The following is a 26,558-nucleotide window of genomic DNA, read 5'->3' on the forward strand; positions in this document are numbered from 1 at the left end:
TCCCACTTGGGGGCCTGCTGCCCACAGACACAGTTCTAAGTGTGGCCTTCCCACGGGGCTGCTGCAGCTTGTGAATGACTGCTGCTCCTTCTCGCCTCTGCCCAAACAGAAGACCAGCTCTTGGTGGAAGGGATGTCAGTGCCAAAAGATGAAGCTGTGGGCGCACTCCATCTCATCCAGGCTGCAAAACTTGGCAACGCAAAGGCCCAGAGCATCTTGAGAACAGGTGAGCACACAGCTCTGGGCAGCTCTGCCTGGGGGGAGCCTGGAGCTCCCGCAGGCGCCCAGCTGGCCACAGGATCAGTGCTCTGTCATGTCTGTGAAGAGGTAGTTTTTCTGCTTACTGAGACAAGGAATTGCATTCAAGGTATTTGGTAGCATTGCCTTTTTTTAATTGGAGTATAAATGCTTTACAGTGTTGCATTATTTCCTGCTGTACAACAGTGTAAATCAGCTCTAAGTGTGTGTGAGTGTATCCCCTCCCTCCCACTTCCCCTGTGCTTCCCCTCTAGGTCGTCAGAGAGCACCGAGCTGAGCGTCCCACCAGCTGTCTATTTTACACGTGGTAGTGTATACATGTCAATTGTCCCACCTTCTCCCCTCCCCCACCCCTTGTGGCCACAGATCCATTCTCTGTCTGCACTTCTATTCTTGCCCTGCAAATAGGTTCCTCAGCACCATTCTTCTAGATTCCATATGTATGCGTTAATACATGATGTTTTTCTCTTTCTGACCTCACTCTGTATGACAGACTCTAGGTTCATCCACATCACTACAACTGACTCAATTCAGTTCCTTTTTATGGCTGAGTAATATTCCATTATATTTATGTGCCACAATTTCTCTATCCATTCATCCGCTGATGGACATCTAGGTTGCTTCCATGTCCTGGCTGTTGTAAACAGTGCTGCAGTGAACAGTGGGGTGCATGTGTCTTTTCGATTATGGTTTTCTCAGGGTATGTGCCCAGTAGTGGGACTGCTGGGTCATGTGGTAGTTTTATTTTCAGTTTTTTAAGGAACTGCTACTGTTCTCCATATTTAATTTTTTAAAGACCTTCCTTACTGTCCTGGTTGTACTGTACTGTAATGGTTGTATCAATTTATATTCCCACCAACAGTGCAAGAAGATTTCCTTTTCTCCACACCCTCTCCAGCATTTATTGTTTGTAGACTTTTCGATGATGGCCATTCTGACTGGTGTGATGTGATACCTCATTGTAGTTTTGATTTGCATTCTGTAATAATGAGTGATGCTGAGCATTTTTTCGTGTGCTCATTGTCCATCTGTATGTTTTCTTTGGAGAAATGTCTGTCTAGGTCTCCTGCCCTTTGTCTGATTGGGTCATTTGTAGTATCGTCTCTGCGGCTTCCTTTTGTCTGTGTCGGGTCTCCACTGCTGCTCAGGCTCTCTACAGCTGCAGGCTTTTCGCTGCAGTGGCTTCTCTTGGGGCACAGTGCGGGCTCTAGGGCACACAGGCTTCAGTAGTCGCAGTGCATGTCTTAGGAGTTGCGGCTTATGGGCTCTAGAGCACAGGTTCAGTAGTTGGGGCGCATGGGCCTAGCTGCCCCGTGGCATGTGGAATTTTCCCAGATCAGGGATCGAACTTGTGTCCCCTGCACTGGCAGGCAGATTCTTAACCACCAGATCACCGGGAAAGTCCATAAACAGCTTTAAAAGCACTACTTCCCATGAGGCCGTATAGGTGAACTATTCCTGGCTAGTGCCCTTTTTCACATTCCTCTTTGACTTTGGATAGAGCTCTCTCCCCAAAACTTATTTTAATTTTTGTTTTCCTGTAGCTGGAACAGCTTTAGGTCTTGGGGTTGTGAACATCCTCCACACTATGAATCCTTCCCTTGTGATCCTCTCTGGAATCCTAGCCAGTCACTACATCCACACTGTCAAAGACGTCATCCGCCAGCAAGCCTTGTCCTCGGTTCAGGATGTGGACGTGGTGGTTTCCGATTTGGTGGAACCTGCTCTGCTCGGCGCCGCCAGCATGGTCCTGGACTACACGACTCGCAGGATCTACTAGGCCTCCCAGGAATGCACGAGGACAGAGACTCGAGAGCTCCTTGGTGGAATCAAGTTGTCTTCTAGATGAGCATTTATTAGGCAATCTGGCAGGTGACTATGGCAGAGAAGTTTTTGCTTTTAGTCTCCTCTTCCAAAGTCAGTTTTCCCAACCTGATCTTGTAGATGCTGTTCCTCCTGGGGTTATTTCAGCTCAAACCTTGTCATACTCTTCTGTGCCAAAAGGAGCTACAACAGTAGCCAAGGACGCCTTAGGACTCCGTTTACTAGATGTACCACTCAGACCTGCAGGCCTTGCTTGGGATGGGACCTTGATACTGGAGTTTTGGTTATTAATCCTTCCTCCTCTGACCCTAAATTCAGAACACAGAAAGGGATCCAGTCAGGGAATGGAAGGAAATCTCACCACGAAAGGCTTAAGTAAACTCTTAAAAAGCAGTTTTATTGAGGTATTTTTTTAAGTGCACAATTTGATAAGTTTTGACATCTATATGAAATCATGGCCACAATCAAGACATCAGGCGTATCTCTCACTGCCGTACGTTACTTGCTGAAAGACGTCGTTTGCTATTACTCTCTCAGAATCTTGAGCAACTGTAGATCAGAGGTCTGAATTACAGTGGCCTTAGTGTCCTTAGTGTCCTTATCTTCTTAAGGACCGCTGAGAAGCCACTAGGACTTACAGTCTCTGAAAGGAGATTAACCGTCCCAGAAGGATCTTTGCTACTGAGAACAGACATGTCTCTCTTCAGTAGCTTTTCATATTGTGTTGAATATGACTGGAGTACTGATAAAGGCAGTGTTTATTGTGTGTTATATACCTAGAGCCCTGGTGGCTCAGACTTACCATCTGCCTACAATGCGTCTGCCTACAAAGCAGTAGACCCAGATTCAATCCTTGGGTCGGGGAGATCTCCTGGAGAAGGAAATGGCAACCCACTCCAGTATTCTTGCCTAGAAAATCCCATGGACGGAGGAGCCTGGGAGGCTACGGTCCATGGGGTCATGAAGAGTCAGACACGACTGAGCGACTTCACTTTTGCCTAGAGCCCACATCCGTGAATCTGGATTCTGGCTAAGTAAGATTCCATGTTTGTATTAGTGTCAAGATGCAGAGGCCAAGGTTCTTGCTATCAATTTCAACCTGGAAGAAATACTAATAGCCACCACTTATTAAGTGCCTACTGTGTGCCAGGCTCTGAACTTGGTGCTTCATATACATTATTCTAAATTCTCACAACCAGTAAGGTAGGTGTTTTAATTCCCATTTTATAGAACCCCAAACTAAGTCTTAAGTGGTGTGCCTAGAACCACGTGGCTAATAAGTCTTAAAGATAAGGTTTGAGGCGGGTCCCTCTGTGCTTTTTCTGCTAAGCTACACAACCTCTAGTCATATCAAAATCTTCCAAAGTGCAAATATATTCTGATTTACTCCAGGCTACCGAAAGCTTTCACAAGAATATCTCAGTAGCAAATGAATTGATTTATCCTTGACACTATCTGTCAGTGGTGAATTTAATAAAATATTCTTGTATGCTATGGAAATTTTGCCAATATAGTATTTCATCTAGTGACAGGTTTTTATGGGTACTTTTAGACAATCTAAAAATTAGCATATGTTTTTCAGATTTATTATTTTAGGGAAACCTAAAGGTTTCTACAACATATTATTTCACTTGTTCACATGTAAAGGAATCAAGATTGTATTTGAATTCCTTCCTTCCTTGTGGGTTAATGTGAAAAAATGGGTTGGCTGATTCCTAGAAGTCTGTCAGCTCTGAAATAATCTCCAGGTCCTGGTTGAAACATTCCATGTTGACTCCTGGGAAGGAAGCTTGTTGGCTTGGCCATCAGTGTCTGGGGCCAGTCAGTGTACTGTGAAGGGGCATCCATTGTTCCTTGGTGAAATCTGCAACCACTGTATATACCAGACAGTTGCATTGCTATCAAGTTTCATACCAAATATTTGGAAGAATGGTACTGAATCTATAAAATCAGATCTCAGTTTTTATTAAATTCATGGAAAGGCTAATATATTCCAACATAATTATTACAACTAGCTAAAATCACATAACTTATTTTAATGTAAATATTTTTATGTTACTGTTCTGAGCCAAATTCTAAAGAAAAAAATAAATTATTTCCTTGTGGAAATCCTGACATTTTTCTATTTTGTTTTGTTCTTAATTAGCTCATTAGCTAAAAACATTTCCCTCCCCAAGAGATTTGTTATACTGCTTACTATTTGAAGGTCTTTAAGGTATTTAATATTGACTTAACAATCCCCCCAAAAAAAACCTTAATAGAAAAGCATTGTTATATAACTTTAAAAATACATATATTGCAAAATGATCACCACACTGTTTACCTAACATCATCACAATCCATAGTTAAGTTTTTTTCCTTGTGATGAGGACTTTTAAGATTGATTTTAGTAGCAACTTTCAAATATGCCTTATGGTGTTATCAACTATAGTCGCCATGCTGTATATTACATCCCTGTGACTTTTATAACTGAAAGTTTGTACCTGACCCTCTACACCCATTCCCCACTTCCCAACCCCGTCTGTGGCAACCACTAATCTGTTCTCTGTGAGCTGGGTTTTGTTTTTTTAAGATTCCACATAACACTTAGATCATAATGGTATTTGTCTTTCTTGGTCTGCTGTTTACTTATTTAGTATAATGCCCTCAAGGTCTATCCATCATTCACAAATGGGAGGATTTCATTTTTTTTAATGGCTGAATACTATTCTGTCATATATATTTACACATTTTATCCACTCATCTGTCAATGGACACTTAGGTTGTTTCCGTTATCTTGACTGTGTGTGTAAGGCTGCATGTACCTCTTGGAGTTGAGTGCTTTTGTTTTCTTTAGATAAATACCCAGAATTGGAATTGCTGCATCATATGGGAGTTCCACTTTCAGTTTTTGAGGTCCCCCATACTGCTTTCCATGGTGGCTGCACCAGTTTGCAGTCTCGCCAACAGTGCACAAGGGTTCCCTTTCTCCTCCTCCTCTCCAGCACTTGTTATTTCTTGTCTTTTTGATAACAGCCATCCTAAGAAATGTGAGGTGGTATCTCACTGTGGTTTTCACTTTCATGATTAGTGATACTGAGCACCTTTTTCATTTCCCCAGTGGCCAGCTGTATCTCTTCTTTGGATAAATGTCTATTCAAATCGTCTGCTCATTTTTAAATTGTTTTTATGCTATTGAGTGTATGAGTTCATATATTCTGGATATGAACCCCTTATTGTATATATGATTTGTAAATATTTTCACCCTTTCCGTAAGTTGTCTTTTTGTTGCTTTCGTTTTGCTGTGCAGAAGCGTGTTTGTTTGCTGTGGTCCTGCTACTGACCATATACGTGAGTTTATTTCTGGACTTTTTACTCTGTTCCGTTGACCCATGTGTCTGTTTTTATGCCAAGTATTGTTTTGATTACTAAAGCTGTGTAATACAATTTGAAATCAGGGAGAGTAATGCTATCAGCTTTGTTCTTTCTCAAGATTGCTTTGGCTACTGAGGTCTTTTCTATTTCCACACAAATTTTAGGACTTTCATTTTTGTGAACAAAATGCCATTGGAATTTTGATAGGCTACACTGAATCTGTAGATTGCTTTTGGTGGTACGGACATTTTAACAGTATTAATTCTTCCAGTCCATGAGCATGAAGTCTGTTTAAATTTCTTTCATTGGTGTCTGATAGTTTTTAGTGTTGGTTATATTCTTAGGTATTTTATTTTTTGATGCAGTTGTAAATGGGACTGTTTTAATTTCTCTTCCTGAAATTGTTATTAGTATACAGAAATGCAACAAATTTCTGTAATTGTTTTTATACCCTACAACTTAATTATTAGTTGTTATTGGTAACAGTTTTTAGAGTTTTTTGTATATAAAGTCATGTCATCTGCAAATAGTGACAGTTTTATTTCTTCCTTTCCAATGTGGGCATTTTTTTTTTTTTTTTTCTTGCTTAAGCGCAGAAACTAAATGCTGAGCACTCACTGAGTTCTTGGACCAACCCCTTCCTTTTTTATGAAGCCCCACGTGGGTAATGTAGGCATTGGAGACAATTCAGAGTTACCACTGCTGTGTAACAAACCACCTCAAAGCTTAAGAGGCTTAAACAGTAATCATTTTCGCTCATGGTTCTGTGGGTCAGGAATTTTGGAAAGGCTCTACCTGGCAATTCTGACTCAGGGCATCTGATGTGCTTGCAGTTAGGCAGTGGCTGGGGCTGGAACAGGGCTGGCCATGCATCTCTTTGCTTGTAGTTTCAGGGTCTCTCCAGGTAGGCTGGTCTGGGCTTCCTCATAGCATGGTGGCCTCAGGGTGGTAGAGATTTTTACATGGTGGCACAAGGACTACCAGCTTGTTTGTTTCAACAAACCAGCCGTAAACTATGTTGCCCTTTACAACCTAGCCTCGAAAGCATATAGCATTACTTCTGTCATATGATGCAGTCACCCTTAATTTGGAGAAAAGTCAGACTTTACGGACCTAACTGCCACATCTACCTTCAAGACACCCATCCTATGTGAGACGCAAAACCAGGCCAGATGACACCATCAAGACATTATCAAAAGGTAAGCTGTCCCACGTAGAGAGGGTCATGGGAGCTCAGGGGAAAGGAAAGGCATCACGTTAAGTGGCCTTTGAGCTAGTTCTTAAACTGGACTGTGATCTTTTCAATGACATTAACAAGGCCTAGAAGCAACAAATGGTTGGTGAACAGCAGCAAGCAATTGCTTGACTGAAATCTCGGGTGGCTAAAGGGGAGGAAGAGCAGTAAGACCAGCAACGCAGCCCAGATCAAGGAATGCCCAACTAAGTAGCTTGGCGAGGGGAAGATAGGCCAAAAAAGTAAACATTCCTGTCCCTCCCAGACATAATTACCAAAGAAGAGACGGTGGACTTTCCTTCTTGGCAATGGCAAGACCTAACCCTGCTCACCCACCTCCTGAGTGTGGCACTACAGGTGTTTACACCAGTCTGTATCCTGGAACTAGTATCAGGTAACTCTAGCACATTTCTGAAATACGGTTTTATTAGTCACTCCATCCATCACCTATAATGTGACAGGTTCTGAGAGCAAGTAGTGAATGTGTTGATGCCTGAAACGGGAGTACGTCTCCTACAGGTACCTGTTATGTGGATCCGTGTGGTCCAGAATGTTATGTGATGATGTAAATGTTCCATAGTCTGCCCTGTGCAATCCAAATGCATCCTAACTACATGTGGCCACAGCACATATGAAAAGGAGCTAGGGCTAGAATTGTGTTTTTCATTCTGACTGATTTAAATAGCCACTGTAGCTACTGTACTGGCCAGCAAGGTCTAGATGAAGGATTTGACAACAGGAATATGAGCAAAGTGCTAGGAATGGCACAGATCTCAGTGTGTACTACAGGGATTCAGAGAAACAGGGCCAGGCATGCTCATGCCATCCTGACTCAGGTTTACCTGGCTGAATCCTAAGGAGCAAGTGTCTCACTAGGTTCTATTGCCCAGGGAGAACCCTGCTGAAATACACTACCCAGGCTCCTACAGTCAGGGACAGTGACAAACGAGCCACCTGGGAGAAAATGTCCAGGGTGAAGAGGGGATTCATAGCTCTATCTTCAGTGGGCAGTGAGAGGTTAATTTTTAGCCAACCTTAGTGGGCTGCCGTCTATGGGGTCGCACAGAGTTGGACACGACTGAAGTGACTTAGCAGTAGCAGTCCTCTTTCAAATGGAAACATCCACAGACTCCTACTACAGACAGCAGAAACTCAGAGCTGTTTTAGTTCAAGGCAGGGTGGGCACCCAATGGCTGTGCCTCCTTAGCCCTAGAAAGGATAAAAGGAAATTCCTCACTGACCTCACTCCCAACTGCAGCACACCTTGAGATCAATAATGAAGCTTCATGTTTATTTCTTGGAACAGAAATTTATTCTCAGAATAATGCACAAAAGCATAGGTTGAGGCTGCCGTTGGGAGGCCTCCCTCCCTTCCTCTGCCGCCACCTCCCCTCCTCTTTGAATGCCAGGGAGAACACAGTTGAAGGAAACATGCAATCACAAACAATGATCAACTCTAAAGACAAAAGGTTTGGTCCAAAAGAACTCAACATAATTAATCCAATTACCGTGAAGAGCTTCACTGAGTAGGATTAAGATATTGCAGATGTAGTGTTTCCACAGGGCGGCTCTTCAGTGCACCAGGGGGGCCTGCTTGAGGGAGATGAGGACAGAACGCATGCGGGAGACATCTTTGGCCTGCTTGCTGGACTTGGGGTTAAAGTCACACAGCCGGGCCACCCGTTCCCACTCAGTGCCTGGGGACGACTCCTCAATGTCATTTACAAAGGCTTCTTCTGCTGCCCTGGAAGCAACAACAAAAGATGCTGATTTAACGCAGACTCCCCACGTGAGCTACCTAGTTATGGAAACAACTGCCTCTGAATGCCTAACCTAAAAGCATTCTGATTTTCCGAAGACTAACAGCCCTGGCCCAGGTCAAACTCAGGAGTAGACACATGGCCAGCTTTCCTAGGCACAGGGTGCCCGGACTGCTGTGTAAAATGTTGGAATACAGGTGTTTGGTTCAGGGCTCTCTCCCTCTCTGTTGATACAGAGAATTAAAGCAAGTCCTTAGCCAGCTACCCACTGCCTTCATTAGCAAGGGCAAAGCAGCAGGCTGGCCAAGAACTTGAACAGCAGTTTATGCTGGCCTGTACTGAATTTCAAGTAAATTTAGAGACTTCGAAAGAAGCCCACAGGTCACTCTGCACAACAGCCTCTGGATTTATTCCAAAGGCTGGAGAGAAACAGGGCAGATCAAAAAGAATTCAAGACAAAGCGCCCATGCTAGCAGGCACTAGAGACTAAAGCCATTCTAGAAGGGTTGCTAGGACATTTTCCAGTTCAGCCAAAAGTTTTGCCATTTTCCCTCCAGCCAGGTGCTGTGGGCCTCTCGGGACACTCTGGCAGGGGTGGGCACCCAGCGGCTAAGAGCCGATCAGTGTGAGTTGCTTTTTGGTGGGATGCTCTTCCAACATTCGTTCACACCAAAGTCAGCCCACCCCAGCTGGGCACTAATTGGTGGGAGCTACAGCCTAAAAGGACAGTGGTAAGAGGAGGGAAGACACACTATTTCATCTACTCCAACAGGCATCACGGGCAAAGCAAAAGCAATGGAGATGACTGGTCTGTGGCAACAGAGGGGTGGCACTCTCACAGGGATGGCCGTGGCAAACACCGCTGAAGCCCAGAGCCACTACAACACTCGACTTCATGGCACACACAGGGGCAGTGAGGAAGGTTTACTTAACTGTTCTAGGCTGTAGCAAGGATGGTTTATGTTTGTGCTTAAAGGTGAAGAGAAGAAAAACGAGAAAAACTTTAGGTCAGATACAGAAAATGAGAATGAGCTCAATGCAGATGGTCAGTAAGCTAGACATGCCCTTGCCACTCTGTACTCTGAGGGACGTGCAGCTGGCTTTGCTGGGCCACCTTGCTGCCCAGCAAACCCAGACTCGACCTTTCTAGTCTCCATCTCTACTCCAGAGAGACTGTGCAAAAAGCAAACCCAACACCACCTGTAAGTCCAGCATTTCACAAGTCTCATTGCAAACGCACCCAGGGGCCCAGGAAACTCAGCTCTACCTCCTAGCTGGTTGACGAGCTCAAGGTCAAGGCCCTAAGAGGGTCTACCAGACCTCAGCCTGTGGTCTGCCCTTCCCACAAGTTCTTCTCTTCCTCCATTCCACCCTCACCTCCCTTATGTCAAAAGGCTAGTAAGCTAGTCGTAAAAAGAGGAAACACACAGCTGAGCAATACTGCTTTGACAACAGGAATTCTTAAAAACAAACTCTCCCAGAGAAGATGCAGTTTTCTTCGGGGGTAAAAGCCACCATGGCCTGTATCAGACAGCTTTGGCTATCTTGACCTCAAAGTTGGGGGTCTCTCTATGTCAGTGTGGGGGACAGGACATCAGAAGCTGGCAACTAAACAACTATTTCTGATATGAGGCCACAGAGAAACAACTGCAGACCCCCAGAGGAGACAGCCCCCTCTGCTCTGACTCTTCTGCCTGGAGGGAGAAGCAACCAACCCCATGTTCTTCAAAGGAATCAAGTGTGGAAAATGCTGCCCACACTGGTTCCTAACCCAGGACTTTCCCCTCCCCGCCCCTTCCCACCTGGGGCAGGGTGGCAGCAACAAGAGGTCAGAGTCTCCAACCCCCAATTCCAAAACCTTCCCAGATGAGATCACAAATGACCCACATTTGTAAAGTGTTAGCTTCCTTCCCTCCAAAACCCCAAAATGAAAAATGGCAACCAGAGTTGCAGAGAGCGGTGATTCTGTGATCATGGAACATACCCCCAGCCTACCAACTCTTAGGCAGCCCCCACAGTGCCAATCTGAAATAATTTAAAAAGCAAAGCAACTTGTGACATAAAAGGAGCATTAACTCTAAACAAAAAGTAGGAATTAAAACAAGAAAAGGAATTAGTTTTGCAACATACACATAACCAATCACGTCAGCGAAGGGTTGTTTGTAGAAAGCTTCATCTGCCACCCTAGACAGCAAGAGGTCCAAAAGGCAGGCAAGCAGGCAGGAAAAAAGAGAGAACATTGAGAAGCAGAAACATCTCAAATCCACAGTAGGGGCACAAGTACTCTGGGGAGCTGCTCCCAAGGCTCCATCCTAACCCAGCGAAGGTTCTAGCACTGACACTCTGCAGGTAAGGCTCCCTGCTGGCCTTCCCCACAGGCTTCTCCAGACAGTGCCGTCAACTTCACCCCCAGGCCTTACCCCAGCAACGACGAGCATCTCCTAAGTATCCACTGACGGGCTGAGCCTTTTGACAAGACATTGTGTCCGTTCTATCCTCAACACCAAGCAACCTAGGGCCACTGAATGTTACTTTAGAGATGACGTGATAGGATGAAGCAAACCTGTTAGGCAATAAGTGGCAACAGGGGCAGCAGAGCTCACAACCAAGGCTGCCTGATTTCTTCCTTGTAGTTACTGCTGCTCCCCAACTGGTCCACACTCGGGAAGCCATGCCCCTTCCTGCCAGCCTCAGTAAACATCCCTGGGTACCAATGCTGCCAGACACTAGGCATGCTAGGGCCCAAAGCCAGCTTAATCTTGGATTATCCAACTACTGCTTCCGCACATTGACTGGCTGGGACCAATTTTCTGTATTCTGGGACCACACAGTCATCTCAAAATGGCACCTTAAAGAAAAATGCAGCTGGAGGCAAGCAGTGAGAGACCTGCAGACAAGGGTCCTGGCTCCAGCACCAGTGAACTGTGGGTCCCTGAACACAACTGTCTGTCCACTCAGTTCCTGCCGGACTTGACTGCTGACGATGTACAGCCCAGAAACCAGCACCTCATCCTGAACTCTCACATTGGAATGGGTCAAAATGGGAACTCTGGGACAAGGAGGAAGGGGGGTGAGCTGGGTGGAGGAGTTCACAAAGCAGGGGAGAGGCTCAGTCCCTGGGCTGGCCGGCCCCCCTCGCCCAGCACAGGTGGACAGGGAACCTCCCGCAAGGAGTCTTACCCTGTCCTTTGCCTGGTGAGTTTGGGGCATAGGAGTGGGAGGGAGGTTTTTAAAGACAGTCATGACTGGTCATTAACCTAAGCTCACAAATTTATTTGAAGAGAAATTCTAGTAATTTATTTTTAAACTCAGACCCTTGCTTTGCTCCCATTTTGGTTTATACATAGGAGGTGTTTTGTGGACATTTAAAGAAAGCCTGATTGTAACTCCCAAGTGAGTCAGGAGAAAAACAGAGTAGTTTGTGGGCACACGGAGTGGGAGGGAAAGGGAAGGCAGGCCAGCTTGTAAAGCCCCAATCCTTTCAGTTTACACAAAGGCTGAAACCTAATCAATTTCAACTTGTGTCTGCCTCTACTGGGAGAGAATAAAGGTTTAATGACTCCTGTTCAAGGCGTGTCTAAGACAAAAGTTTGTGTCAGGCTTTTACTCCTTTGCAGCTAGCTTGAGACGAAGGAGCTGTTGGTAACAGGACAGCACAGCACCAGAACAAAAGGAAAACCACACACGTCAGCTCAGGCGCCCTTCTATCTGTTTTGTTCTTTACCCACCAGACAGAGGGCCTGAAAGCAGCAATCCTTAGGCAAGGCAGAAAGGGACCCTGAACGTGGAGGGTCAGCCGGGTTTTACCAAGTACTCAGAGCAGACCCAGCCTGAGGCAACTCACTAGGGTAAAGGGGGCCTCTCACAGTGTGTGTGCAAAGCACCCACCCTTCTTTCTTCAGAAATCTGAACTTGCACCTGGGGGAAGTAATCTTGAATGAGTACATTATAAAGGAACCGGGGCCCATCAGCTTCAAACTAACCACAATCTCTCAGCAGAAGCCCCGGTAGCTAATGCTGCTCTTAGCAACTCAACTCCAACCAGAGAGCAGCCCCACCATATCTGCAACAGAACTTCAGGGGGAACCGGACAGCACGCCTGCAGAGTCCATGCCCCACAGGAAGGTGGCCAGGACAGAGGCTCAAGCCTGGCGCCCGAGGGAGTGACAGAACTGAGAATGGCCAACGGGAGACAGGCGGTGAAGGCTGCTGCACACACAGGCCACCCATTCTGCCGTGGCTGCCCCACAATGGCAAAAAGGTCAGCTCCCTCTTGTCTGGAAGATTTCCAGCTAAGAGCTACCAGAGACAAGGGCACAAAGGTTCTTTCCCATGCAAAGTACAAATAGCTGCAGGCCGAATCTGATCTATCTTTACACTGAAGTGAGTGGAATGACAGTGCAGTGACAGCCAGTTCCAGGTCTGGCAGGGGAAGCCAGCCCACTGCCTGCACCCAGGTAGACGGTGCTGCCCCCGTTTCTCTTTCTGAGCTGCTTCCAAGTGGACTCCGAGCTCAGAGCTTTTAAAGACCATAGTTTCTGGTCGGTGGTCATAGGAGAGTGACCATGTTTACTCCCTCCAACTACTCAACCTTCAGTGAGCATGGAAATTCGGAAAAGAGCATTTTTAAAAAGTCACCTCAAGATTTTCTTAGACACAGATGATAAGCACCCAGAGAACCTTTAATCCTGAAGTCACTGTGTGGGAACATCTTGGCCACCTGCTGACAGCACACATCCCCACTACTGGACCCTGTGGGGAGCAGCCCTCAGAGATCTAAGCTGGATTTAGGGGCAGGGACATGACGGAGTCTATAATCATCTCTGAAGTACTGACATCCTGGAATAGTGATGAAAGCGGCCTTTCATTTCAGGGTTAGGTTTTTAGACACGGACTTATCCATGAGATGATACTGCCTTCTGTGGAATCATACCATTACAGGCGGTGCAGACTAACCAAACTCTCAGCTGCAGAGCCAGATTCACTGCAACTAGGGTGGTGAAAAAACAGGCTGAGTTATTCTTGTAAAGACCCGAGAGACTTGCAACTTTCATGTTTCACATATATTTTTTAAAACTTGCAAAGACATTTCACACTAAAAGAGGCGGCAGCTGAAAACCTACAACGGCTGTGGAGACGGACCTGACCGTACAAGAAGCAGCGCAGACTGACCTGTTGTTGGCTTTTGTCTTCTGTAGCTGCTCATCCTGCCTCGCATACCACTCGTCCAGCTCCTTTATTGCTTTTTCTTTCCACTCCGCTTCCTGCTTCCGAGAATTGGCATCTTTAAGGGAAGGAAAAGAAAGACAATACAAATGAGGCAAAATACAAACTAAAGTTCATTTATTTGGGGCTTATTAACCTCATGCTGTGTGTGGGTGCATGTCAGAAGGCGAACAGTAGGGAAGAAAGATAAAATTCTGTTTTCCTCATTTGTGTGTCCAGCTCTCTCTATCAGCAATTCTACTCAAGGTGTTTCAGCACAATTTATCCCAGTCCACCTACACCTTAGTGGATCACTAGTCTGGGGGTTTGAGTAGAGACAAGTGGAAATACTGACTTAATTTTTAAAAAGGCTTTTGAGACACCAACTGGGTAAGAAGCAACTACAGATGATTCTTTAATAATGCTGCCAGGTCAGGGTGGACTATTCATATTAGGTCATCTTCTAATAAAATCTCCTCACAAACTATATTCCACACCCCAAGTTGGATAATTAATGGTTTTGTGAACAGAAGGCAGCACTCTCTTCACCAGATGCACATTTACAGAGCAGTGTGATATCAGAAAACCTATTAAAGGTAGAGATGATTCCAGAACCAGGCAAGAGCAGAATACAGATGGAATTGAGGGGACCACAAAATATCTACTCCTGCTTAGACAGCAGAGTGAGTTTGTGGCCGAGCTAGGAAAGAAGAGAAAAATTCCAATGGGGAGAACTGTAGGGTGAGGTGAGAGATCGTTATTAATGGCTTTCCACAAGGTTCTAGACGAGAGCGCAAAAGCACACCCAGGCCTGCTACACTGGATTCTCAGCCATCAAGTTTCTCAGAACTAAATATGAGCTCCCCTAAGATACTGAGCTAAAGACACGTCAGTAAACGGTAGAGAGAAAGAAATACAGATCGTACTACTGCCACAGCTGAGCCCTGAAGTCACCCTGCGACTCCACTTTAAGCACATTCTCAAGAATGTCCTCGCTGGCAGGTTACTTCACACACATCTCATTTAATTTTACAACAATCCCAAGAAAGCAAACTAGTTCCATCTTCAACAGTGAGAAAAACTACAGCTCAGCAAGTCTGAGTAACTTTCCCAAAAGTTCTAAGTGGCCAAACCAAGATTCACACGAAGATTTGACTCTAAAGCTCACACGTTCTTACTTCACTGTGCTGTCTCCACAGGGAGGGACGGAAAGGGAGGCAGAGCCAACAGTAATCACAACGGGCACCAGTGATCCCGGGCTAGAGTCTGGACAATGCAGAGCCAGAGCCCAAAATGTAACGGGTGTCCTTGAGGAGGAGAATAGAAAGCAAACAACTTCTTGAAGGAAGAAATGACGCTTTCAGGGGCAATTTTAGGGCCTTTGCAAGAAAGGTCTCACTGTCTGTAACTACTAGAAATAGCCTGGTAGCAGCTAAAAGATCCCCCAAAGTTTCCTCTTATAAAGAACTTTTACCCGGTTTCCTAACTTATCAGAAGGTGACCAACCTAACACTCAAGAGAATTATTTCACTCAAAATTTTCCACTGATAAGTATACCAGTAAACTTCTGATGTATGTTTGTCCATGGCATTAAGTGTATGTGGAATGGAGGGCACTGTGATGCAGGGAAAGATGCTGTGGGCCAATGGTACCCTGTGGACATGAAAAAAATTTAAAACATAAGGTCTCCTTTTCAGGAGTTGTGAAATTACTTCCAAAAAATTAGTTTTGGATTGGGGAGTATTTTCCTTTTGTGTCATCTAATGATTTTTTAAATAAAGGTTATATATTAGAATCAAAATATGGAAATTTATCTCTGAAAAAGTAGTCAAAAACTGTGTCCATTTGCACAGATTATAGTTAATGCATAAAATAGTGTCTGTAAACCATCTTCTTCCTTTTATAGATTTAAGAAGTGACACTGGCAATAAGAATTTAGAATTCTTAAATGCTTAGCTTGATGCAGCAAAGATCTAAGCTGTAATATCCTTTTTTATCTGGGAGGGAGAAGGTAGAGCAGGGTTCACGGACAGCTGTCTTCTCTGGTCATGCTCATTACTGTTCACAGCAAATTATTGGAAAACACTTCCCATAGCTAAGCTGAAAACCAGGGATACTGCTTCTCTATTTTTAGCATCTCGCACTTTCTCATAGTTCTTGCAAGGAAAAAGGTGAAACTGCAGGAACACCTAATTCATGGACCAACTTAATTCGATTCCATTGGAACATGAGGCCAAATATTTGACTTCCCTCAGGAAGGCATCTTCAGAAAACGACACTTTGTGGAATATTCCCAAAGAGCCCAAATTGTTAACTGAAAAAGAAAATGAAATTTTTCCATACACCAAAGTGTACACTTCTCCATGTAGAAGTCAACTTTGCTAAACTTTGGGGAAAGAGAAAAGATATACCTGAGTTCTGCAACACGAAGAAGATTCCAGTAGCAATAATAGTTGCTACGTAAGTCTTGCCTCAAAGTCTACTCAGAAGAGATACTTGGAAGAATAGGAAGGAGCAAGGCTGCTAGCACCACGAAGACCAACCTTCACCTTTTAAAAACTACACTATCCAGTACAGTGACCACTAGCTTCATGTGGCTATTTAAATTTATTAAAATTAAATAAAATTTAAAATTCAGTTTCTCAGTCATACTAGCCACAAGCAGCTAGTGGTTACAGACAGATCAGCACTGACACAGAACGTTTACATCATCAAAGAAACTGCTATTGAATAATGCCGAGAGATTAAGCGTGCCCGCTGTTTGGAAAGCCACATAAATTACACTGGAGAGACACTAATTGGCTGTATTATCTGGGTCAAGTCCTTTCCTATTTCTAGGTGTCAGTTACACCGTCTGAGTCATGTTTTTACTAGTTCAGTCATTCTCAAGAAGGAATAATAATGCTGTCACTGTGGTTACAGATGCATATTGCTATTTCTAGATGTACAATAAAATATTTATGCGTAAAGTATCTGGTGTCTATATCTGAATGGATCAGAGAAAAAATTATGTGTATATTCACAATACACATATAAATGTGTGGGCATGTGAGTGGGCTTCCCTTGTGGCTCAGCTGGTAAAGAATCTGCCTGCAATGCAGGAGACCTGGGTTTGATCCCTGGGTTGGGCAGATCCCCTGGAGAAGGGAAAGGCTACCCACTCCAGTATTCTGGCCTGGAGAATTCCATGGACTGTATAGTCCACAGGGTCGCAAAGAGTCGGACACGACTGAGCGACTTTCACTTCACTTTCACGTTAGTGTATAAAACCTATACAGGATCTCCCTGGTGGTCCAGTGGTTAAGAATACACCTTTCGATGCAGGAGACATGAGTTCCATCCCTGGTTGGGGAACAAAGATTCCACATGCTAGGGGGTAACTAAGCCTGCGTGCCACAACTAAAACCTGCCACAGACAAATATTTAAATACTAAAAATAAAAACATATACACACACCTCATTTATACAAAGACAGCCAAATATTGCAAAATGTTCACTACTGAACCTGAAGGAAGGGGCACGTTTTACTCTCCCTCTTTCTGTGTTTGAAATTTTAATAAGAAGTTGAGAACAGTACTGTATGGTTAACATCCCCTGCCCCATTATACCTTTTCAACACGCATGGACAGATACCAAGTCTCTCCTAATCTTGACCAACAGCTGACACTCCATGGCGAAGGCTCTTCACCAAAGGCTGGGCTGACTGGCACTGACCTCAGGCTCGGCCTGCCCCCAAAATGTTGTGAGCTAAGTGCAACGCTGCTGAGAGATGGGTATGGATTCTGAAGCAGGGCAGACTTAAGGTGAAATTCTGACTCTACCACTTTTAGCCGTGTGATTCAAAAACTTACTCTTCCTATGATCCTCCTTTTCCTCACCCATAAAAATGTAAGAACTCACAGGATGTTAGGGTAAGAAGACCCAATTGTATGTACTTCCTAACATTCCTCACATTTTCCTCTTAAGCATTACCTTAAATTCAGCCTTCAAATTGTCAATGGACTGTGCAGTCCCTCGCATGGATATAACATCTTCAGGTTTATGAAGCACTTTCATATATACCATCTCAGACTACCCTTGGGGTTGGTAACACTGATCTTACTTCACAGATGAAGAAACAGGCTCTAAGGTTTGAGCAACCAAGTGCCTGCAACTAGTAGAGTTACGGTTTGGCCTGGAACCCAGCCTTTCACTCGAAGACTCCACAGCACCACTCTGCCCTTCCCGAGAAGAGAGGATGCACTTGTGACTCTGGGCTTGTGATGAAGCATCTCCACGCAGGTGGTGGTGTGATTTTCTCATTGTTAAAGATACCCTCCCCAAAACTGGACACGGACATTACGGCTAATTCAAGTTAAAAATGGATAACAGTAGAGTCAAGGTCAACTATTCCACTGAAAACAAACACCCAAAGACAGAAAGGGATTCCTTACCAAGGGCTTCCAAGCGTTCCGTTTGCTCTTCTCTCCATTTACGGATACTTTCAGGCTCTGACTGCAATCGATCCACTTGTGAAATAGCTGCATAACTGTCTGTCGGCCCATTACTCTCCTTAACAGAAAACACAGGTGTGCTCTATCAGTACCAAAGCCTCCTCCCAGACATGCTCTTCACCCAAGTTAGAACCCCTGGTTGCGCACCACACTGATGGTTGCTCTAAATGTAAAGGAGCAACAACAGCGGCCTTACATGCTGGTAGGAAGCTTTCAACGTGATGCGCTCAAGCCTTACAACCCACAAGGGAGGCAGAGTAGTTGTTATCCGGCTACTAAATGAGACATGAGTGGGAGAAAGCAAAGTTGGGGAAGTGGGTAATGGACTTACTAGGAAAACAGTATTATGAATTTTGCTTTCCTTACTTGACAAAGAGACTGTAATATCTTCAAAGTAACAAAGATGAATACACAGTACAGTAAGGACCAGAACCTGACACTTCCAAATGCTTATTATACAATACAGGGAAAAGTTCACTTAATACCACCTCGGCAAAATACAGTGGATTCTAGGGAAAAGAGAGTCCAAAAGAAAACGCATAGTTAGTACAGTCATACCAAGAAAAAGAAAAAAAGGCAGGCAAATGTGAATCACAGTGTATGTGGCAGGGGGGTAGGAGGGAGCGGGTGGGTAGGGGGCTGACTCTTCTTTATAGTGGTTAAGATTGGGGAGCTAGTAAACAAGTTGATGAAGATTCAAATGGAATCTAATCTTTAGAGAATTATTGCACCTACTGAACTAGGAACATGACCAGCTTAACCTCAGCAGACTATAAACAAAGATGTAAACAAACTACTTACAGTAGTATTTACTTATTATTAGCACCGTCCATGTTTCAGCCACATAAAACCTTTATCTCCCAAACACCGTGCAAGGCAAATTTTTATTCCCATGGCACAGCTGGAGGATTAAACTGAGACCCAGGGAAATGACATGTCCAAATACATAGCTAGTAAGAGACAGAGTCAGGACTGAACCCCATTCCATCTCCCTCCAAAGGCCAAGCTCTAAACCAGGGTTTGGAAACTACAGCCAGCTCAGCCACCTGTTTCTAGAATTAAATTTTATTGAAATAGAGCCATGCCCATTTATTTACATACTGTCCATGGATTTTTTCATGTTATAACAACATAGTAGTCTGACAGAGAACTTACACTCTATCAAAGCTTAAAATGTTTACTATTAATATCGGTCCTTTACAGAAAAAGTCAGTCCACCCTTGGGGTAAACCAATTAAGACTAATCTCATCCTTCTTGACAGTTAACTGGTTAAGGCTGCGCAGAAACCCAGGCAGAGGCAAAGCACCAAGCTGTTTCCCTGGACTACAGTGGAAAGGGAAACATCTAGTCAAAAGGGATCAGAGGACTTTTGTTGAGTGGTTGGGAGAAACCTTCATGCTGTTCTAGATGGTGTGACATGCACATGTTGCGACCTGGAAGTGCTTGTAGTCATTCTGCCACAGTGAAAGAGTATAAAACTGCACAGTCAGCCAGCGGAACCAGAATCCTAGAGGAACTGAGTCAGAATCCTGGTCCGAGGACCCCTGGCCTATCAGAGTTCTTTCAATTATAAGAAATAGTAAATTCTCTGTATTTAAGCCCATGTCAAGTTGGGCTGGTGAGCTTCCCTGGTGGCTCAGTGGTAAAGAACCTGCCTGCCAATGCAGGAGACACAGGTTCAGTCCCTGGGTCGGTAAGATCCCCTGGAGAAGGAAATGGCAACCTGCTTCAGTATTCTTGCCCGGAGAATCCCATGGACAGAGGAGCCTGGCAGGGTACAGTCCATGGTTTCGCAAGAGTTGGACATAGTAACTAAACAAGTTGGGCTGGTAACCAAAAGCTCAACAACACAGAGGGAAAATAATGGTAGTCATCACAAACACCAGCCACCCCCAGCATCACTATAATCTAAAAGCTAAATGGTTCGAATGCTGGTCCTACCACAGACTACCTTTGTACTTTCAAACTCCTGATTTCACCTCTGTATGCCTTATGTGTAAATGGGAATAACAACAGCATAGACCCCTCAGGTTGCTGTGAGAATTAAAAGAAAATTCAGTACAGTGTTTGACACCGCACGGCACACTGGCAGCCACTGTCGCCACTGCCACCATCATGATGAAGGGTCATTTCTTGAGAATAAAGTTGCTAACGCTGGAGCCAGGCCAATCACGTTTTAAAAGAATGCTCTATCAATGTCTCTCTTCAAATCCTTCCACTTTGGCAGGTAACATATCAGTTACTGATACACCCAGGAAAGTCAAAGGAGTGGCATCCTTTCTAGGTCAGTCAATTCAAACCACAGAGAAGGAAGACTCTCAACACTATCATTCAACATCATCAGAGCTGTTGTACAAAGTCTGTACCTGGTAGTAGTCTCCATTCGTCACTCCATCAACAGCATCTGCAAGACATAAGATTTCAATCTGTCAGTGAGTGCTGGGCAAATGCTGGGCCAAAGGGTTATAAGGTATGACATAATATCATGTGTTATAAGTACTCTAAGTTACTAAACACTATCCCCGTGCGAGATATCAGAGAGAACAATGCACAACTTTCTAGTCAATGAAACCAAGATGTGCATACACAAATGACTTCACTAAAATGTGGACAAATCTGTCTAAAAGCTTTTCATGAATATCTTCTGGCTTACAGAGATAATACTTAGAAGCCTGGCAGAAGAGCCTCACAGAGCAAGTTTCTCTATGAAGGTTCTAGAGAAGGCAAAGGTATGAAAGGGTGGCCTAGAATCCTTTACAGCAAGCAGAGATATGCAGCTTCATGTTTCAACCAAGTTGCTTTCTTGGAGGTCAGGACTCTCCATCCTTTGGCTGGAGCAGGTTTGGCACCTGAGGGAGGGTCTATAGTTGAGACTTCTTGCTAATTCCTCTAGTTCTCTTGCAATTAGTCCAGAACAGTAAGATTTGGGCATATCAAAATAAAATCAGTGTTTTCAAGGATGCAAGTTACAAAAACTCAAAGTATATACAATCTGATCTTATTAGCACAATTAATTACTCATGAGCTAAATGAGAAAGTCGATCTCAGAAATATGAAAAATGTCTAAGACCTCGACATTTTCAATCCATACAGTATAAAATGAAGGTCCACAGGCTGAACATATTTTCTTTAAAATACAAAGTACTTAATCAGGAAATTCCACAAAATCAGGATTTCTTGTGTGTGTGTGTGTGTGTGTGTGTGCACGCGCATACGTGTGTAAGTGTGGAGCGAGGGAGGGTGTACAGACAAGATCTGGTGATACTGGGCCTACGTTCCTTAAATGAAGGCAGCCTTTATGTGCAGCATGCTCTGGACAGCCTGCCAGTCCCCACTGGCCCCATTTTATGTTTTTAACCCATTCTGTGTGTCACTAATTCAAGTTACCTGTACAGGGCCGCACAGCAGCCCTTCAAAGTGGCCGCTCTGCCTTCCCTTGAAAGCTTCAATACAGGCACCATAAAATGCAGTGTCCACCTACATATTCTACGTGTTCTTTATCTGTTGGCTGACTTATCTTTACTGCTTACCATGCAGGACTTCTAGTATTTTGTCCAACTGTTTTCAAACTACCATGACTGTGTTACTGTGTAAGAGAGAAGAGATGAACCTAAAAGATACAAGAACCCAAGGAGGAAAAGGAATGCGGAGGAGCTGGTGTGAGCCACCATCACAAGGCCCTCAGAAACATCAGAGCTTTTCCGAGCAGCCAGAGGCAAGGTGCCCTCAGCCACATTCTTTCCTTTGAACAGGCAGAGGTTACAAACCACTCCTCCAGTCTTCTTGGTTTCTAACTACGATAATTAAATCCAACTTAACTGCCTATTTTCCAAATCAACTTCATTGTCTTGCTTCTCCCAATTACCCTCCACTTGGCTTTGGGAGCACTGAAAACTTTCATTTCCTCACTTTTAAAAAAAAAGAAGGAAAATGGAGACAAAAGAAAAGGCCACATAATTTCATTACTCGGCCTATTGGTTTCTATTTTTTTTAGTTTATCTAATGCATATACATAAAATTTCTTTGAGCAAAATTAGACTCCTATAACAGGTGCTTTTAGTAGTCCATTTATCTATATCATTAAATTCTCAACTTTTTAAGAATGAAACACCCACTACTTATTGCTTCCAATGTGCCAGGCACAATGTTAATTAAACACTTTCTATACATTAAGTTTTAATCCTCACAACAAATATCTATGTATCAGCAATTCACAAATGACCTTAAAATATGTGTATAGTTGATTCCTTGAGAGGTAAGTAAAGTGTTCTTTGAAGGAGCAGGTAATTGGTGACTGTTTTCCCTCTTAAATTTACTTTTGAATTTGAGCATGTTTTAAAATTTTTACTAAGGTGACAGCAGGAAAACAACTTTAAGGTCCCCTTGTGGTGCCAAACTTCTATCCTGAGGTAACTACCTGATATTTGAATTTCTTCTTTACTAAACTGCCTGCATTTTGCCCATTTTTCTGCTATCTTTTGATCTCTAAGTATTCTTTCTGTATTAACTATTTGCTCTCTCACATTACAAATATTTTCCCCATTATCTTTTTGTATGATTTATAATAGTTAATACCTAGAACTACTTAACTTGTATGAGACATTATTGGGCTTTTTTTCCTTTATGAGTTCTCTATCTGTTCTTATGATGAAGGCCTTTCCTACTCTTAGGAAAACAAAAAGGTATTTACTTTTCTTCTGGTACTTTAAAAAAAAGCCTCTTCCATCCACTTGGAGTTTATTTTTGTATAAAATTAATAAAGTGAAGTAACTGTAAATCTTTGAGCCTCAATGGTTAGTCCAGCCAGGCCTACTTTCTGGTTAGTATATTATAGTTAACAATTATCCAGTTAATATATTCCAACCCAGGGCCACGCAGTAGGAGAGACTTTGATCACTACTCCAGACACAACAATTCTCATCCCATAGCTCCAAGTCACATGTTGCTTGTCCTGTAGGTCTGAAGACTCACCCAGCGTTGGCAAGTCCTTTGAGCTTTCATTAGTTACTCTTCTACTGTACTTAACTGACATTCAACTGGCTCAAATGAAAGGCCTGTCTGTTGCTATAGAAACATGCAGAAGAAAGGCCACCCCAGGGCCTTGATTCATTAGGACAGCTAAGCTAGGCAACTTAATGCTCCAGAAGGAAACTTTCTAGGCACCTCAGACAGAAACAAGGGCCAGAATAAATTTCCAGAGATGAAAGACTATCCCAAGCCCACTTCAACTTCATTTTCCCCAACCACTGCAAGTCAGGAAGACCTGGGTCTGAATTCCTATGGAGTCATGTATTAGCTTGCCACTTTCTGAACACTGCTTAATTTCCACAATGATCAGTTCTCCCCTGAAACAGAATGACACCACCACCAGAGTTACTGCATGGATCTCAAAGTACAGGGCACCTGGGCACAGCAAATGTGAGTATCACTAAGTATCATGCCTGCAATTTCCCCGAACTTTCCTCCACCACTGCTACCAAGAAAATCACTCTCCTTAAATTCACATGCCTCTCTTACTGTGAGTACCTCACTGCCTTACTCTCTCAGCAGCTCCTTGATCGCTTCTCTTCTCCTCCTCCATCCTTAGTGCTCAGGATTGAAGGCTTTTCCTTAGCTCTGCTGCTGCTGCTGCTGCTAAGTCACTTCAGTTGTGTCCGACTCCATGCGACCCCACAGACTGCAGCCCACCAGGCCCTGCCGTCCCTGGGATTCTCCAGGCAAGAACACTGGAGTGGGCTGCATTTCCTTCTCCAGTGCATGAAAGTGAAAAGTGAAAGTTAAGTCGCTCAGTCGTGTCCGACTCTTAGCGACCCCATGGACTGCAGCCTACCAGGCTCCTCCGTCCATGGGATTTTCCAGGCAAGAGTACTGGAGTGGGGTGCAATTGCCTTCTCCCTTCCTCAGCTCTAGACTCTGCCTTCTCCTGACCATTTGTTCTTCCTCAGTATCCAGGAGCCACTTCACTCAGCTGGTTACCTCCCACCTCTAAACTTATGTTTTTCTCATCTCCTAACGACTGAGGGCATCCAAGGCTCAGGCTTAGCCCCTCCTTCATGGACATTTTCCCCAAGTCTGGGGGAGTTCAGATATGTTCCTCTTTCCTCCGTCTCTGTTACTGCCTCCTGTCTGTATAGCTCTGTACAGTAACACATCAGATACAGAGTTCCCTCTTAAAATCTGTTTCTTCAGTGCACCCCAAAGCCTATCAGCTTTGTAACACCCTTCTCACCTCACTCCCAAAGAATAATGTGTATACACATAATAACAACGTGTACAGTAATTACTGTACACAGCAGGAACTGTGTATAGTAATAACATACCAGGTTCTGTGTGTAAGCACTTTACAGATGCTCTCCAATATAATCCAACCCTGTGTGGTGTTTATCTGCACCTTTAACAAAGAAGAACATTGAGGCAGGGCAGTAGGAGGTTATGTGAGTTGTATGAGACCACAGAGCTAAACCCGCCCTCAAGCAGTCCAGGCCAGCACAGGATCTTCACCACTAGAGACAGAGGGAGAAAGAGGAGAGAGAGGAGTAAAGAGAGAGAAAAAGAAAACATGTCCAACTAGTGCTCTAATCCCTAAGGGAAGTGCTGACCACTGCACGTTGTTTTTTTTTTTTTTTTCTGACCACTACACTGTTACCAACCTCAACTACACTGTCAAGAGATCTGGCTTTAAGTCTCTAAATGCTTAGTTCACTAAGAAAGCCCTTCCTAGGAACTAAGTCAGCAATCATCCCTTCCTTCCCTTTGCTGAAAGCTTGATGACCAAGGGATCCGTGTGTCCAATTATACTCTTTCCATTTTACCTCTCCAAACTGCCGTCGCCAAGATCTGCCATTCTATCTAGGACCTCTGCAGCTGGATGTGCAATTTTTGCACATTCCTGTGTACATACTGTGTGCCTGCCCTCCTTCCTACTAACTGGTCTGTGTAGGCTCAGATTTGCCTTAAGTCTGGCCCAACTGCGCCAATGCGGTTGCGCCTCTGAGGCCAGGCTTAGGGCACAGCAATTGCTCAAGGAAAAGTTCCTGAACTGGATGGGCTTCCTCTGGCTCCTAAGCTTGTCATCCCGTTTTCTTGGCTTCTTTAGCCCGTCCGTGCCCAAGAGCGCTCAAACACACTCTTTGGACGGACTAAGCCTGCCGAGCCTGGGTTTCCGGATGACTGGGCCCGGGGCTCGTTTCCTCTTCGCACTCAACCTCCCGGACGGAGAGGCACAAGAGTTACATAGAGCTCTCAGACCCACTGTGGGCCGAGTTTCCGGAGCAGCGCTTCCGCCCCGAAAGCACCCACACTTACCTGGAATCCCCGGCGGCTCGCCGTGAGGCTGGGATCCGGGGGCGCCGCCGTCCAGGATGGCGAAGGCCTCGTCGTTCTCTATGCCCGCAATCTCGCTCTCCTGCTGCGCCAAGAAGGCCGCGGCAGGATCCTCTTCGCCGGCCACTCCGTTCCCCAGGGCGGGACCGCCAGCGGGGACGCCGAACGGATCTAACTCAGCCATGGCGGAAAGTTCGACGGCACCTACTTTCAGAGAAACACCAACCGACCAGCAAACACCAACTCCAGCAGCGGCCGCTGTGCTTGCGCCTGCTATCAGAGGCAAGTTGGAGGAGGGAGAAGGCGGAAGCGGAAACCCGGCCCCAATATCCGGTCGGTCCAGGCAGTGTTGGAGAGCCGAAAAGGTAATACCCAATCAGAGGGCAGAAGTAGCTCCAGAGTTAGCAAATCAGCAAGAGGAGAGGCGGACCCCCGAGTAAAACTCGTGACTCGGGAAGCACCTGCGTGGAGGGCGCTGCGCCGAGCCAGCACTGGGCAGGCGGAAGTAGTAAGTGATTTAAGGTAGCCTTGCTTGATCCGGCTTTGGGGCTGTACTGACCCGGGACCGCCATCTCGGACGGGACTCGCTTGTTGAACTGGGAAGTGAGGTAAAGTTAGGGCGGCGATGATTGGCCGACTGCAGAAGAGTCAAGCCACGTAGGCTTTCTGAATCTCAGTTTCCTCATTTGAAAAATAGGAACAAGAATCCGGCACTACCTCCCTCATAGGATTACTGGAAAAACTGAATCCTTTTATGGCTATGTACTGGCTTTCTTAAAAAAAAAAAAAAAAAAAAAAAAGTGTTTGTTAACCCGTTCACTCCTTCTGGGTGGTTTTCTCCCTTAGTGCCGCCTGACTTAAATGTAATCAATTCAAATCCACTCTGACTTTTCTCCCCCATGGTATTATTATAGGGCTTCCCTGGTGGCTCAGATGGTAAAGAATCTGCGTGCAGTGCAGGAGACCCACGTTCAATGTCCGGGTCAGGAAGATCCCCTGGTAAAGGAAATGGCAACCCACTGCAGGATTCTTGCCTAGAAAATTCTGTGGACAGAGGAGCCTGGCGGCCTGCAGTCTATGGGTTATAAAGAGTCGGACACGACTGA

At 44.7% G+C, this 26,558-nt stretch overlaps 2 protein-coding genes across 4 annotated transcripts in view; one reads left to right on the top strand and one right to left on the bottom strand.

The window, feature by feature from the left end:
- GNE (glucosamine (UDP-N-acetyl)-2-epimerase/N-acetylmannosamine kinase) overlaps positions 1–4,191 on the top strand; it is a 59,006-nt gene extending 54,815 nt beyond the window's left edge. For both annotated transcript variants that reach the window (XM_070375656.1, XM_070375657.1), the window contains exons 11-12: positions 110–226; positions 1,803–4,191. In XM_070375656.1, the coding sequence (XP_070231757.1) occupies positions 110–226; positions 1,803–2,038 (353 nt within the window). In that variant the 3' untranslated portion in view covers positions 2,039–4,191. The remainder of the gene's footprint in view (positions 1–109; positions 227–1,802) is intronic.
- A 3,768-nt stretch (positions 4,192–7,959) lies between these two features.
- CLTA (clathrin light chain A) lies at positions 7,960–25,764 on the bottom strand. Of its 2 annotated transcripts, XM_005908591.3 has the most exons (6): positions 25,435–25,764; positions 20,496–20,533; positions 18,069–18,186; positions 13,603–13,714; positions 9,364–9,399; positions 7,960–8,414 (listed from the first exon to the last, which is right to left on the bottom strand). In XM_005908591.3, exons 1-6 carry the CDS (start codon positions 25,634–25,636, stop codon positions 8,243–8,245), a joined length of 678 nt encoding a protein of 225 aa, XP_005908653.1. In that variant the 5' UTR covers positions 25,637–25,764; the 3' UTR covers positions 7,960–8,242. The 2 variants fall into 2 exon arrangements, with proteins under 2 accessions (XP_005908653.1, XP_005908654.1); XM_005908592.3 differs by lacking the exon at positions 9,364–9,399 and having other exon boundaries at positions 25,435–25,761.
- Positions 25,765–26,558: the final 794 nt, after the last annotated feature.

This window comes from Bos mutus, chromosome 8 (genome assembly GCF_027580195.1).
Source record: "Bos mutus isolate GX-2022 chromosome 8, NWIPB_WYAK_1.1, whole genome shotgun sequence".
Classification (NCBI taxonomy): Eukaryota; Metazoa; Chordata; class Mammalia; order Artiodactyla; family Bovidae; genus Bos; species Bos mutus.

Coding starts and splice junctions, on each gene's coding strand:
- CLTA (XM_005908591.3), bottom strand. CDS start 25,636: ATGGCTGAGTTAGATCCGTTCGGCGTCCCCGCTGGCGGTCCCGCCCTG. Junction 9,400..13,602: donor AAGACAAAAGCCAACAACAG/GTCAGTCTGCGC, acceptor TTCACCTTTAAG/CACAAACATAAACCATCCTT. Junction 8,415..9,363: donor CCTTGCTACAGCCTAGAACA/GTTAAGTAAACC, acceptor TGTTGCTTCCAG/GGCAGCAGAAGAAGCCTTTG.